The following is a 13,865-nucleotide window of genomic DNA, read 5'->3' on the forward strand; positions in this document are numbered from 1 at the left end:
GGGGAATCAGGTTGTCCCACGTGGGGCTCACAGTCTTAATCCCCATTTTACAGACGAGGGAACTGAGGCACAGAGAAGTTAAGTGACTTGCCCACAGTCACACAACTGACAAATGGCAGAGCTGGGATTCGAACTCATGAGCCCTGACTCCAAAGCCTGTGCTCTTTCCACTAAGCCATGCCGCTTCTCCACTAAGCCATGCCGCTTCTCCAAATTAAATGCTTGAGAGAATAAATCAGAAGCAAAATAGATGATTTCTGCTCTCAAAAAAGCTCTCTTCTAATGAGAGGAACAGTCAGAAGAAAGAATTTACAAATAAAGGGAGCAGGAAGAAGGCTATTTACCTGAATATGTCAAGAAGTATTTAGCACATGAGAGAGTACAGTACAATTAGCAGAGATGTCCTCTACCACCAAGGAGTTAACAGTCTAACAGGAGAGAAAGATGTTACAATACCTTAAAGGTTGGAGGAAGTACCCCTCCCTGGCTTGCACCTGAAGAGTTTCCAGTACTCTTCAAGTCTTGGGTGAGATGAGTCCATGGAGTCACTATGGGTCAGAGAGGAGTCAACAGCATAACACAGGACAAGGAGTAAGTAATATAGAAGGTAAAGATATGTACATATGGGCAAAGTGTGGAGAGAAGGGGTTGGTCATTTTATGTATCCAAGTGTTGTAGTGGCAATATATATATATACATATGTATCTGGAGAGAAAGAGAGAGAGAGGTAGTAGAGTAGGGAAACGGGTGGGAAGAGGAGGAGTGCTGAATTAGGGAAGGCTTCCTGAAGAACATGTGATTTCAGCATTCATTCATTCATTCATTCAATCACATTTATTGAGTGCTTACTGTGTGCAGAGCACTTTACTAAGCGCTTGGAAAGTACAATTTGGCAACAGATAGAGACAACGAGGAGAGAGGGGGAAGGAGTTCTAGGCAGGGAGAAAGATGCGAGCAAGAGATCGGCAGTCAGAGAAATGAGGACAAGGCAAAATAGGTTGGCTCTGAGAGGAACGAAGTATGTGAACTGGGGTGTAATAGTAGGAGGGAGAGTGCTTAAAGTAGGAGGGAGAGAGTTGATTGAGTGCTATAAAGCTAGTGCTAAAGAGTCTCTACTTGAGAGTGGAATGGTTAACTATTGGAAGCTTCTGTGGAAAGGGGTGATGTGGACAGAAAAATGTCTTAGAAAAATGATCCAGGTATCTACCCCAGCACTTAGTGCCTGGAACATAGTAGGTGCCCAATAAATATGATTGACTGATTGATTGATGATAGCTAAATAAATAATTGAATAGATGGATATATATAAATGTTGAGTACAGGCATAAAGATGTAAATACTAAGAGAGTCTATTGACATGAGTTTGGAGGATGAGAATTAGTTGGAGAAGATATCTTGGAGGAAATAGGATTTTAGGAGAGTTTTGGAAAAGGGAACTGCTGTGGGAAAAGAACTTCCAAGCAGGGTATGCAGTGTGAGTGAGGCATTGGAGATGAGTCAAGAGTGAGGAGTCAGAAGATGATCTTGGGATAAGAAAATAATAATGAAAATTATAACAATGATAATATGTTCTCAGATGATACTAATAGCATGTATTAAGTGCTTACTATGTGTCAAATGCTGGGTCTATACAAGGTTGTCAGATTGGACACAGTCCTGTCCCACTTGGGAGTCACAGCTTATCTCTTACCCCCTTTAAAGATGAGAAAACTGAGGCCCAGGGAGGTTAAGTGGTTACCCAAGGTCACTCTATACGGCAGTAGCAGAGCGAAACTAGAACCTGGGTCTTCTGACTCCCAGCCTCATATTCCTTTCTTTAGGCCAAGTTGCCTGAATAAGTGAATAATGTCAGCTGTGATGGTGTGGGTGAAGAGAGTAAAAATGCAAATAGGAGAGAGCTGGTGGAAAGCCAGTGATAAAGAGTTTCTGCTGTATGTGGAGAGAGAAAGGTAGCCATTGGAGGTTTGTGAGGAATGGCAAGTCATGGGCCAAGCCACATTTCAGGGAACTGAACCAGGCAGTAGTGTGTACTATGGACTGAAGGGGTTAGAGGCTGAAGACTGAGAGATCAGTAAGGAGGCTGATGCGGTAGTAGTCAATCAATAAATCAATCAATCATATTTATTGAGCGATTACTGTGTACCAAGCACTGTGCTGATCACCCGTAATAGTACAATATAACCAAGTTGGTAGTCATGTTCCTTGCCCACAACGAGCTTGCAATCTGGAGTTTAATAGTCTCCCGTGACATGACCAGAGATTGAGCAGGTAATAGCTGTTTCCCAGGAGAGGAAGTGACAGGCTGTGAATTGTTTGATAGCAGGGATCGGGCCTACCAACTCTATGGTATTCTACTCTCCCAAACAACACAGTGCTCTGCACACAGTAAGCACTCAATAAATACCAGTGATTGAGAAAAAAAACCTGGCCAAGTTTGGCTGTTGATCAAATGGTAGAGTTGAAAGCCACCGAGGAGTGAAGGATGACAACTAGGCTGAGGGCTTTTAGGACAGGGAGGATGGCCGAGTAACAGGATGGCCATACTCATGTCCAACCGGGAGTCGTTTTGAGGAAATGGTATGGCAGGTGAAAGCCACTGACATTGCTCTCTTGGGGTTGCTAGTGGGTGTCCTTCTCTCTTTGTGGTGGACTGAGAGGAGAGTTGGGTATTTTGGCCAAGGTGGGAGTGCTCCAAGGCAACAGAAGGGCAGACTCTGCCCTCCCTGACCGGCTACAAGGCCAATGTCCCCTGGCTGGGACCACTCTCCCCTGCCTGCTTCACACTCTAAACAAACTTACAGGATGGAGCTGCCCCTATAAAGCCAGGGCACATGTGTGAAGAGGGAGAGAGGGATTGTCAGTTGCCATTCATATATGTCCTTCCCCTCTAGACCAAGTTCACAGAGGGTGACTGCCCAAATACTGCCCCAAGAGAAGTCTAATCGGGGTGGTGCCACTGGGCTGTGATCAGATGGCTAATCTCAGCCTTGGTCTAACCTAAATCCCCCTTGCTGTTGTTTCAATCCAGTTTCTTTAATTCTGTCCTGAGTGGATCAGCCAGCCATTGAGTGTGGACTGAGCTCCATGTACCTAGTCTCCAGGTTCTTCCCCCAGGTAAAGTGGGGCTGTCTTCCTGTTGAACCAGAGCACAGGCCCCTATCCTATATGGAGACTAGATCCCTGGCCTGGAGACCATGCCCCACACCCACCGCCTGCTACTAACTATGCAAAGGGAGAAAACAGGGAAGGATGGAACCGAGTGCATCTGCCAAGGACAAAAATATGCAATGAAAATTACCGCTGCTTTCATCTTGGCTCCAAAGCCCTCAGCACCAGAGAGAACCCCACAGTGTTTGTCTGAGCACACATAGCCATGTAAGAAAGGAATAGCAAAAGAGCCTGGAAGGCCTCCTCACTTCCCAGGGATAAGATGATGAATAACGAGCCCCAGACTCTTCCTTGCTCTGACATTCTCTGACTTCTGAGCTTGAGGTCCTTTCTGGGCTTGTCCCACCTCCCCAGATTTTAGGGACTTGAGGGATCTTAAATTGAGGGATGTGGGATTGTGTGGAGACGTGTTCAACTTCCTGCTCTGCTCAGATAAGCCTGTTCCTCATATCTCTCATCTTCCTTCTTTTTTTATGGTATTTGTTAAGTATTCACTATGTGCCAGGCTCCTAGTGGCACATAGTGGCACTAAGCACTTCGAGATATAAGGTAATCAGGTTGGGCCCAGTCCCTATCCCACATGGGGATCACAGTTTTAATCCCCATTTTACAGATGGGGTAACTGAGGCAAAGAGAAATAAAGTGACTGCCCAAGGTCACTCAACAGACAAGAGGAGGAGCTGGGATTAGAACCCAGGTCCTTCTGACTCCCAAGCCCATGCACTATCCACTAGGCCACTCTGCTTCTCTTACAGGAAGATCTCAAAGTGGCCCTTTCTCTACCTTCCAGCAAACACCTCTTGGGATGCAGCCACCTCTGATGTGGGGCACTACTACCTCTGCAGAACAACTGCCCAGCAGCATGCCATAGTCTAGTGGGAAGTAAGGTCTCGAGTTGCACTCTTCTAACCATCACATTTTTTTTAAATGGTATTTGTGAAGTGCTTCCTACGTGCCAGGCAGAGTACTAAGCCCTGGGGTACATACATGTTAATCAGGTTGGACACAGTCCATGTCCCAAGTGGGGATCATAGTTTTAATCCCCGTTTTATAGATGAGACACAGAGAAGTGAAGTGAGTTGCCCAAGGTCTCACAGCAGACAAGTGGCAGATCTGGGATAAGAACCCATATTCTCTAAGACCCAGGCCCGAGCTGTTTCCACCAGGCCATGCTGCTTTTCAGATGACCAGCAACCCCCACCCCAGGGGTCCATACTTCTAGCACTGGTTGTTTTTGCTCTGTTTGAAACTCCATCTTTGGAGCTCTTTACTCAATAGGGGAGAGAAAGCTGTCTGCAGCTGTTAGCCAGAGGACAGGGTGTTATCAGAGAATTCAGCTAAAGCCGGGAGCTTGAGTCATTAGCAGATCTCTGGCCCTGCGCTGATTGAGCCGGCCAAATTTTCTCTGTCCTCTGGCCAGTACAACTGGGTCAACCTTCCCTCTTTTCTCCTCCCCACCCTCTATTTACAGAGAACAGAAAAGTATTGCAGGGGCCAAAGTCCAAAGCCTGGGAGGCCTTGGCTACAGCTTGGCCTCAGCTAGGAAAGTAACGGCTGCCAGAGTGGAAGCTCACCTGGAAAGATGAAGTCAGAGTCCAGAGATGGAAGGAGAGAGGGTGGAGAAAGCAGGGTGGAAAGGCCCCCTCCCCTATGATAATGTATTGGCTAAATGAGTCACTGAGCCATAAGTAAACAGTCCAAAACCAGATTTATTGTTCCAGTGACCAAATATAGAGCCCATGGTTCTAATCCTGGGATTTCCTAAATCCTCATTTCCCCTATCTAAGCTCCCCTCACCACTGATTATGTGCTTGACTGTGTTCCCCTTAAATACTTTGTTACTCACTCCATCCCCACAGCCTTACACTTTACTATTTCTCCTCTCTGTAATTTATTTTAACATCTGTCTCCCCTTGTAGACCATAAGCTCCTTGTGGGGAGAGACTGAGTCTACCAAGTCTATCATATTGTATTTTCCCAAGAGCTTAGAACAATGCTCTCCACACAAGAAGTGCTCAGTAATACCAATGACTGAATGATAATCCCAGATCTGCCACTGACACATTCTGTGACCTTGAGCAAATTACTCCTCTCTGAGCCTTCCTCAGTAAAATGAATATTGTGATGAGTGCCCGCTCTTGCATTCTGAGCAGAAAGTGAACTAAGCTCATTCCTCCAGCCCAGAGTCACTGTGCTACATTCTGCCCTCCACCCCTGTATCCTGGGAATGGATGGGAGGAGGAACATATTAGATATCTGACCCCCAACAAGGAAATTGCCAGGCAGCAGCCCGTGATTGATCTTCTCAGGGAGTCTGCCAAGGAAGCCAGGACCCTTGTCTAGAATAGCTGGCTTGGGATGCCTGGGGCTGGGGGCTGGGCCTCCACTCCAATCTGCATCCTAAACATTCAAGTGGGGGATAGTGGTGAAGGACAGATCTTGGAAAGCAGATCCCAGCCAAGCTTCTGGCACCAGTGGCCAGGCAAGAAGTGGGATGGAAGCTTGTATTCCCAATCACCCTCACTGCCTTCAAGATCACAGGGTGGAGCTTGGCAGCTCTTTCTGCCCTTGAGCCCAACCCAGGGGCTGCCTAGGGGTGGCCCAGAAGGCTCTGAGATGCTGGGGTACTACTGTGTGAGATGGAGTCCTGTCTTGAGTGGCTGGTATGGCTCTGAAGGTCCTGAGCTGAGAAGAGTTCCTGAGTCTACCCTGGTGCAGGCTCTCAGACTGCATCTGCAACTTGTCCAGAACCAGACTAGCCCCGGGTGGGGTTGGTTGGGGACATCCTCTTCAAATTATTTTTCCCTACTGTGGATCAGTTTAGAGCCATAAAAGAGGGCTTGATGGAGGGCAGCATTTCTTAAGAATTCCACTGAGTCCCAGCTCAGGCTCATTTCTAATGGCAGCAGCAGTAGGAACAGCAATAGTCAATCAGTCATTTGTATTTATTGAGCATGGTACTAAACACTCAGGAGAGTACAATATAACAGACACGTTCCCCACCCACAATGAACTTGCAATCTAGAGGGGGAGAGAGACTTCAGTATAAATAAAATTACAGATATATATATATATATATATATAAATGCTATGGGACTGGGATGAATAAAGGGAGCAAGTCAGGGTGATGCAGAAGGGAGTGGAAGAAAGGAAAAGAGAGCTTAGTCAGGGAAGGCCTCTTGGAGGAGGTATGCCTTCAGTAAACCTTTGAATTTGGGGAGAACAATTATCTGTAAGATATGATGAGGGAGGGTATTTCAGGCCAGAGGCAGGATGTGGGTGAGTGGTCAGCAGCGAGATAGATGAGATCGAAATACAGTGAGAAGGTTATAGAGTGAAAAGGGCAAGCTGGGTTGTAGTAGGAGAGTAGCAAAGATGAGGTAGGAGGGGACAAAGTGACTGAGTGCTTTAAAGCTGACGGTAAAGGGAATAGAAAAAGCAAAGGCAGTGGCTGCAGCAGCAGCCTCTTTCCACTTACCCCATCTTCCTCCCAGACTCCTCCCCAGCAGCTTCCCCCATCTCCCAGATCCTTCCAGTCCTTGGGATCTAAGCTCTCCACCCTCCAGGGCTGGGCTCTGATGGGTGAGACTGGGAGCAAAAGAGAAAGCCCCACGGGGCAGGACAGTCACTCTTTCAGCCACTGATTAACCCCCTCTTCTTCTTCCAACCTTTGCAGCCAGGTTGGAATGGGAGAAACCTCACAAGGAAGCAACTCTTCAGCAGAAGAGAACTGGCTCCTTGGGCTGGGTCATAGTTGGGCTGTCTGAAGACCTCCCTCAGATATGCTCTCTCAAGCAGCATTTCACTAGGCAGCAAGTGATATGAAAACTTCTGGCTGTGTTATGGCAGGCAGAGTGCAGGAGGGTAGAGAGCAGTCAATCAGTGGTATTTATTGAGCACTTACTGTGAGTGCTTACAGTACTAAGCATTTGGAAGAGTACAATATCACAGAGTTGGTAGACACATTCTCTACTCATAAGGAGTTTACTTTCTAGAGGAGGCAAAGGATGACTTGAATTAAGGACTTGGTCACTTCTTCTCTGATAGGGCTGTGCTATGCCCCCAGCAGGAGTAAGCCTTTCCCCTGGTTTTCTGGGTCTGCTTGCTTTTGGTCACTTTCCCAGGGCTGGTATAATTGGGATTTTTTAATGGTATTTGTTATGCACTTACTATGTTCCAGGCACTGTTCTAAGTGCTGGGATACATAAAAGCTAATCAGGTTAGACAGACCAAGTCCCATGTGGGGCTCACAGTCTTTATCCCCATGTGAGGCTCAGAGAAGTTAAGTGACTTGCCCAACATCACCCAAAAGACAAGTGGCAGAGTCAGGATTAAAACCCATGTCTTTCTGACTCCCAGGTCTGGGCTCTATCCACTAGGCCACGCTGCTTCTCAACCTGCGATCTAAGTCCCACTCTACCACTAACTTAGTGGTGATGATCTCATCCATCTCTCTCTCTCTCTAGCAGGGAAATACCAGGTTGAGTGTCTCCCCCGCATTTCCTGCTCTTTGCAGGAGGCTGAGCGGCCAGAGCCAAGCCTGAGATTCCCTTCAAATGACCTCCTGTGAGCATTCATTCATTCAATAGTATTTATTGAGCGCTTACTATGTGCAGAGCACTGTACTAAGCGCTTGGAATGTACAATTCAGTAACAGATAGAGACAATCCCTGCCCACTGACGGGCTTGCAGTCTAATCAGGGGAGACAGACAAAAACAATGGCAATAAATAGAATCAAGGGGATGTACATCTCATTAACAAAATAAATAGGGTAATAAAAAATATATACAAATGAGCAGATGAGCACAGTGCTGAGGGGAGGGGAAGAGAGAGGGGGAGGAGTAGAGGGAAAGGGGGGGGAAAAGGGGGCTTAGCTGAGGGGAGGTGAAGGGGGGGTAGAGGGGCAGCAGAGGGAGCAGAGGGAAAAGGGGAATCTCAGTCTGGGGACCTCCTAGTCCCTTCATCTAGGAACAGGGGCAAGGGGCAGTGGGAAAATGGGGAGAATTCTGCAAGGGTGTTGATGTGCTTTGTCCAAAAAGGCCACATTTAGCTACTACCCAAACTCTCAGCCTCTGGTTGCAGTACTACAGACAACTCCTACTCCTTCAGAGCACAGAGAACCACCCTGCTACTTTTTTCTATCGGAAAATAAAGGCAACTCACAGTCAGGCCTCATTTGGGTTCTACACAATCTCACTAGGTTCCACTAAGAGCTTTATTTTCCACTAAGAGCTTTATCCATCTTACTTAGATTCTCCCTTTCCTTCTTCTTTTCCTGTCCCTCCCATTCTTTCTCCTTGTATTTAGACTGTGAGTGTCATGTGGGACAAGGACTCTGTTCAACCTGATTATCTTATATCTATCACAGTGCTTGGGACATAGTAAGTGCTTAACAAAAATAAAAATCATAATAATATAATGATCAAATCATAATCTACCCTCCCCTGCCAGGTCTGGTGTAAGCTACATGCTAGTTTAGGTAAGGTAGGTCACCTAAACATCTCCATTGCATGGTTGGGGTAGCTGACCCTAGAGAGGTGCAGAGGCTTGCTCAGAGCTGTGAAATGACTGGAATGGGAATTTGGGGTCCTGGATTTGGGGTGTGACATCATCTTGTTCTCTACCTTACCCATGTGCAGTGCTAGGAGGCGGAGGATATTGTGCTGCTGTTTCAGAGCAAGTGGGTGAGCCAGATACCCACCATCTGAGGAAAGCGAAAGCACTGATTGGGTACAAAGACACCAAAGAGGTCACACTGGAGCTACCAGGGTGTTGGAGAACCATTCCTCTGTCCCCACGGCGGTGTAGGAGTGGCTCTGTATAGGGTCCACCCTGTCCATTCTCTTGCCCTGGAGCATAGCATCCTAAGGACTGTGGTGGAGGCCTGTCTGGGGTGTGTGGAGGAAGCCTGGCTGGGCTGTGACAGGGGACCTGCTGGGGTGAGGCTGAGGCCCTACTCAGGCGTGGTGGGAGACATGAGAGTGGCAAGGGCTCAGCTGGGGTGAGATAGAGGCACAGTTGGGGTGTTGTGGAAACATGGCTAGAGTGTGGTGGAGGCATGTCTGAGGTGTGGCAGAGGCATGTCTGGGATGAGGCAGAGGCCCGGCTGGGGTGTGTGCAAAGGCCCAGCTGGGGTGCAACAATGGTCCTGCTGGGATCAGGCAGAGACCGGGCTGGGGTCAGGTACAGGCCCAGCAGGGGTGAGGTGGAGGCCCAGCTGAGGTGTGATAGAAGCCTGGTTGGTGAGGGCTGGAGGCCCAGCTGGGCCAAGCCAAAGCCAGGGCCCACATGCAACTAAAGAAAGCTGGTTATAGAGTGGCAGTCTCTGAGAACCTATGGGTTCCCACATCATCCCTCCACCATATTTTAGGCTACAAAGAAGCTGGGATTCCTAGAGACTGCTGACTCCATGCAGGGTTCTAGCTGAAGACAAAGGGAAGACCCCTTTCCTTTCCCAGCTGCACTCACCTGGATTTGCAGGAGAGTCAGGCAGAGGTCCATTTTAATCCGTTTGGCACAACAGTCCCACTTAGTGTTACCCAAAGAACCACACATGTCTGTGCAGCAGACAGCCCAGTGCATAAGGACTCTTCTCTGAAAGGCAAGAACTTTACCATATATTTTCCTGAATAAAAAGCAGGGATTTTAATAGCAAGTGATCTGAGTACTAGCTCATCACATACTTCAGCATGGGATCCCAGTGCCTAACTGAGCACTTCACCCCAAAGGCTCTGACAAACCAACATGAAGTCAAAATCTTTTTCCCAGTCACTGCAGTGCAGCCACCTCAGTCAGAGGCATCTGGGAAGGGGCAGCTTCCTCTGAACATTTCTCCCATATGTGCCGAGTTGGACTAGGCAAGGAGTCGGGGAGTTGGAGAGGGGTTGTGGCTAATGATGTCTAAATCAAGGCTCTTGTTGTTTCAAGAAGGAAAATGCCTATAGCTTTTTCAAACCCAATGCTACCTTAAGGGATTCCACCAGATATGATATTGCATAGGCTGCATTTTTTTCCTAGATGGAAATCCAGATCAGAATCTGCCTGTGCCCTTGACACTGAATTCAATTGCCTATAGAGCCTGGAGATGGCATCAAGCCTGGGTCAAAGGAAACCTCCACCACCTCTGTCCTTGAACTTTGGGAGTTGGGCACATATGGTAGGAGTGAATGGCCTGGTTTAAGCTGGGAATGCTACTGACTCTGTGTGGGGGTGTGTGTGTGTGTGCACGTACATGCTCACGCACCTATACCTGAAGCTGCACCCAGAAACTGTTTAACAAGAAGCTCTCTGCAAAAGAAGAATGGCTTCTTTATTGTTTTTCAAATAATATTTGGTTTATTCATTCTTCCAACGAATAATACTATCGATGGGAGAGGGAGACAGAGAGAGAACTCGTTTCCCCAGTTGTTACAGTGCAGCCTCACGTTTGAAGAACACACGTATAACCAGATAATGATGATGATTCGATTTGCAATCCGCCACCGCTGCTAACACCCAATTTTCGTCCCTGAAAATGATGGGGGGGATGCTGGAGTAATGACAGAAGTTGATTAGAAGTTTGGATAGATCTGCATCTTTTTGATTAGAAGCACTTTCATTGTCATCCTGGTTCATCACAACACAAGCTGGGACTTTTCTTCCCACCCCCAAGAGACCAGGAGAATGGGAACCATGTCCAAAGCCTGGCAGCCATTTCAAGGGAGTGTTGAAGGGTCTTTGTGACTTGAGCAAGTCAGTAGTTGGCCCACGGCAGCAACAACCAGCTGCCCTCCAACATGGGTGGCAGCTATAAATTGCAGCCCAGAGGAATCCCTAGAAACTCAAATTAGTTTCATGGGAAACATGCAAGCCTCAGAGCAGCTTTGGGCTGTCTGTTCCATCAAGGCGACTCCCAGGCAACAAAAATAGCAGGAAACTACGGATCTGATTTACTGGCACCTAGCACACCCTACAACAATGGCTTCTCCATCTAATGAATAATAATAATAATTTTCATTATCATTATTAATAATAATAATAATATATGTGGTATTTGTTAAGCACTTACTATTTGCCAAGAACTGTACTAAGTGCTGGGGTAGATAAAATGTAATCAGGTCCCACATGGGCCTCGCTCAGAGTCTAAGTAGGAGAGAGAACAAGTATTGAGTCCCCATTTGGCAAATTAGGTAACTGGGGTCCAGAAAAGTGAAATGACTTGGCCAAGGTCACACAGCAGACACGAGGTGGAGTCAGGATTAGAACCCAGATCCTCTGACTCACCCTTGCTCCTTCCACTAAGCAACACTCAGGACAGACATACAGTCTCTGCCCCATATGGAGCTACAGTTTTAATTTCCATTTTGCAGATGAGGGAACTGAGGCACAGAGAAGTCAAGTGACTTGCCCAAGGTCATGCAGCAGGCAAATGGCAGAGCTGGGCTTAGAACCCAGGTCCTCTGACTTAGTCCCATGCTTTTTCCATTAGATCACACTGCTTCTCCATCTGATTGGAGGGAGCGGTGAGATTCCCTAGTTGGGAGAGGATTGGGCCAGTGTCAGGTGAGTTGGTGGTCAGGATAAAATGAGATGTCCAAAAGACATGCTTGGAGACTCCCAGAGTTGTGGGGGGTGGGGGGGAGACATGAGGCAAATATATACATTATATATTTAGATGAAGCAAATCATAATAAAAAGGTGAGAGAAATGATGGAGAGTTTCCAGCATAACCCCTCAAGGGCAAATATTGCCCAAAAAGTGGGTCGGTGGAGAAGGGGATCCTGGAGCTTGCCTGCAGGTCCAGAGAGAATACAGAGAGGATGGGGTGGGGAACCTGGGGCTGAGAAGGCTCAGAAGAGAATGTGATCGATTGCAACTGAGGCAGCTTGGAGCTGGGACAGAATGGGCATGGAAAAGAGACTTCTGGTCTTGCCTACCAGTTGGTCATGACCACACCCAGACCCACAAAACTCACCTGCCTCTGGCATCCTGCCTCTGGCATCCTGCCTGGAGACTTGGGCTGGAGGGGTTTAGTAGGAAGGTGATTCTAGAAATGTTCAAGATTCTGGTGGCTTGATGGGTGACTTCCAGTGAACCACTGCTCTGCCTTTTGTCTTTGGGCCGTTCTCTCCTCCAGCGGGATCCCCGGAGGGCTTCTGCTGCCAAAACGCTGGCAGCGGTGAGACTGCATTTTGCCAAGCTCATGTCTCCCACAGACTGGAAAGTCAAATTCAGGCCCATTTGTCCAGGGGATCGAGGTGCACCATGGGAGGATTGAGGGGCAAAGCTCACATTCCCCACTGAGTGCCCTTCCATTCCCCCACAGGTGGTGAGTCAGATCGACAAGCTGACCTCAGACTTCGACTTCGAGCTGGAGCCAGACGACTGGACAACCGCCACAGTGAGCAGCACGTCCAGCAGCGACAAAGGAGGTGGTGGTCTGTTTGACCTGGGCCACCTGGACTTCATGACCTCTGACATTCTCTCCGACAGCTGGGAGTTCTGTTCCTTCCTGGATGTCTCCACACCCTCAGACTCAGGCGACGGGTCCGAGCAGCCTGGGGGCCGGCAGCCCGATTACAGGCTCATGAACGGTGGAGTGCTGATCCCCAATGGGCCTCGCGGAGAGACCCCAGACTCCTCCAGTGAGGAGGCCTTTAGCTCTGCCCCAGCCCCCGCCAAGGGGCAGCCCCAGCGAACCCCAGGGACCCGTGAGCGGGTGCGCTTCAGTGACAAAGTCCTCTACCATGCCTTGTGCTGTGATGACGATGAGGAGGGTGAGCAGGGGGAGGAGGATGGGGAGGAGGAAGGGGGTGGTGACTGCGGAGGGGGTGGGGGGCCGCCTCCAGAGGCCCCCCAGACAGAGACTGAAGCCACCCTTAAACCTGCTCTGCCCCCTCCCACCTGCAAACCCCGGAGATCCCCCCTCCCTAGCCGGCACGTACACCTGGCCCCCACGCTCACCGTGGGGGGGCAGCCACGGAAGGTCACCAGGAACAGCAGCACACAGACCGTGTCGGATAAAAGCACTCAGACTGCCCTGCCCTACATCTCTGCCAAGCAGAAAATCAAAGGCAAAAACTGAGCATCCTGGGTGTGGGGACAATGAAGAGACCCCCGGAGTCCTGGGAGGGGGGTGGGGGGTGCAAAGCAAATACATATATATATTTAAATGAAGAAAATCATAATAAAAAGATGAGAAAAAAAGGATGGAGAGCTACCAGCCTATCACCTCAAGGCCAGATATTGCCCAAAAGGCGGCTTGGTGGGGAAGGGGATTCCTGAAGCCTCTGGAGCTCCCTCCCCTCCACTCTCAGGCTGTGGTGGCTCTAAGCACTGAGTAGGAAGAGGCAGCTGGGCCTCGTTCTTCTGTCTCCTCCAGAGCAGTGGCTTGGAGTCCCATGGCAGGTGGTGACCTGGATTCATTCATTCAATTGCAGCTGCTTGGAGAGAAGGGCTCTCAGAGAGGGAGGGAAGGTGGAGAGGCAGACAGGCACCCTGAGGAGACTTGTGAATGAGCAGCAGGCCTAGATGGCAGCCTCTGGGTGGGCGGAGCCACGGGAGGGGAAACAGTGGGGCCTGCCAGTGGCCCTGGCTCTTCATCCTCATCAACTTTGGGCCTGGAATCTCTGCCCACTCACCACAGCAGCAGCCTGACAGGAGCTTCCAAAGGAATCAGTCCTAAAGACAGCAGGTGGGGCTGCAAATCCCCTCAGGA

General features: G+C 48.9%; 1 protein-coding gene across 2 annotated transcripts in view; it reads left to right on the forward strand.

Annotated features, from left to right (window-relative positions):
* Positions 1–13,354, forward strand: part of INSYN1 (inhibitory synaptic factor 1) — a 57,534-nt gene extending 44,180 nt beyond the window's left edge. Inside the window, exons 2-3 of one of the 2 annotated variants that reach the window (XM_039912022.1) lie at positions 724–727; positions 12,474–13,354. In XM_039912022.1, the coding sequence (XP_039767956.1) occupies positions 12,615–13,232 (618 nt within the window). In that variant the 5' untranslated portion in view covers positions 724–727; positions 12,474–12,614 and the 3' untranslated portion in view covers positions 13,233–13,354. The remainder of the gene's footprint in view (positions 1–723; positions 728–12,473) is intronic. The other variant, XM_029065831.2, reaches the window with a different exon arrangement.
* The last annotated feature ends 511 nt before the right edge of the window (positions 13,355–13,865 follow it).

Source organism: Ornithorhynchus anatinus, chromosome 5 (genome assembly GCF_004115215.2).
Source record: "Ornithorhynchus anatinus isolate Pmale09 chromosome 5, mOrnAna1.pri.v4, whole genome shotgun sequence".
NCBI lineage: Eukaryota > Metazoa > Chordata > Mammalia > Monotremata > Ornithorhynchidae > Ornithorhynchus > Ornithorhynchus anatinus.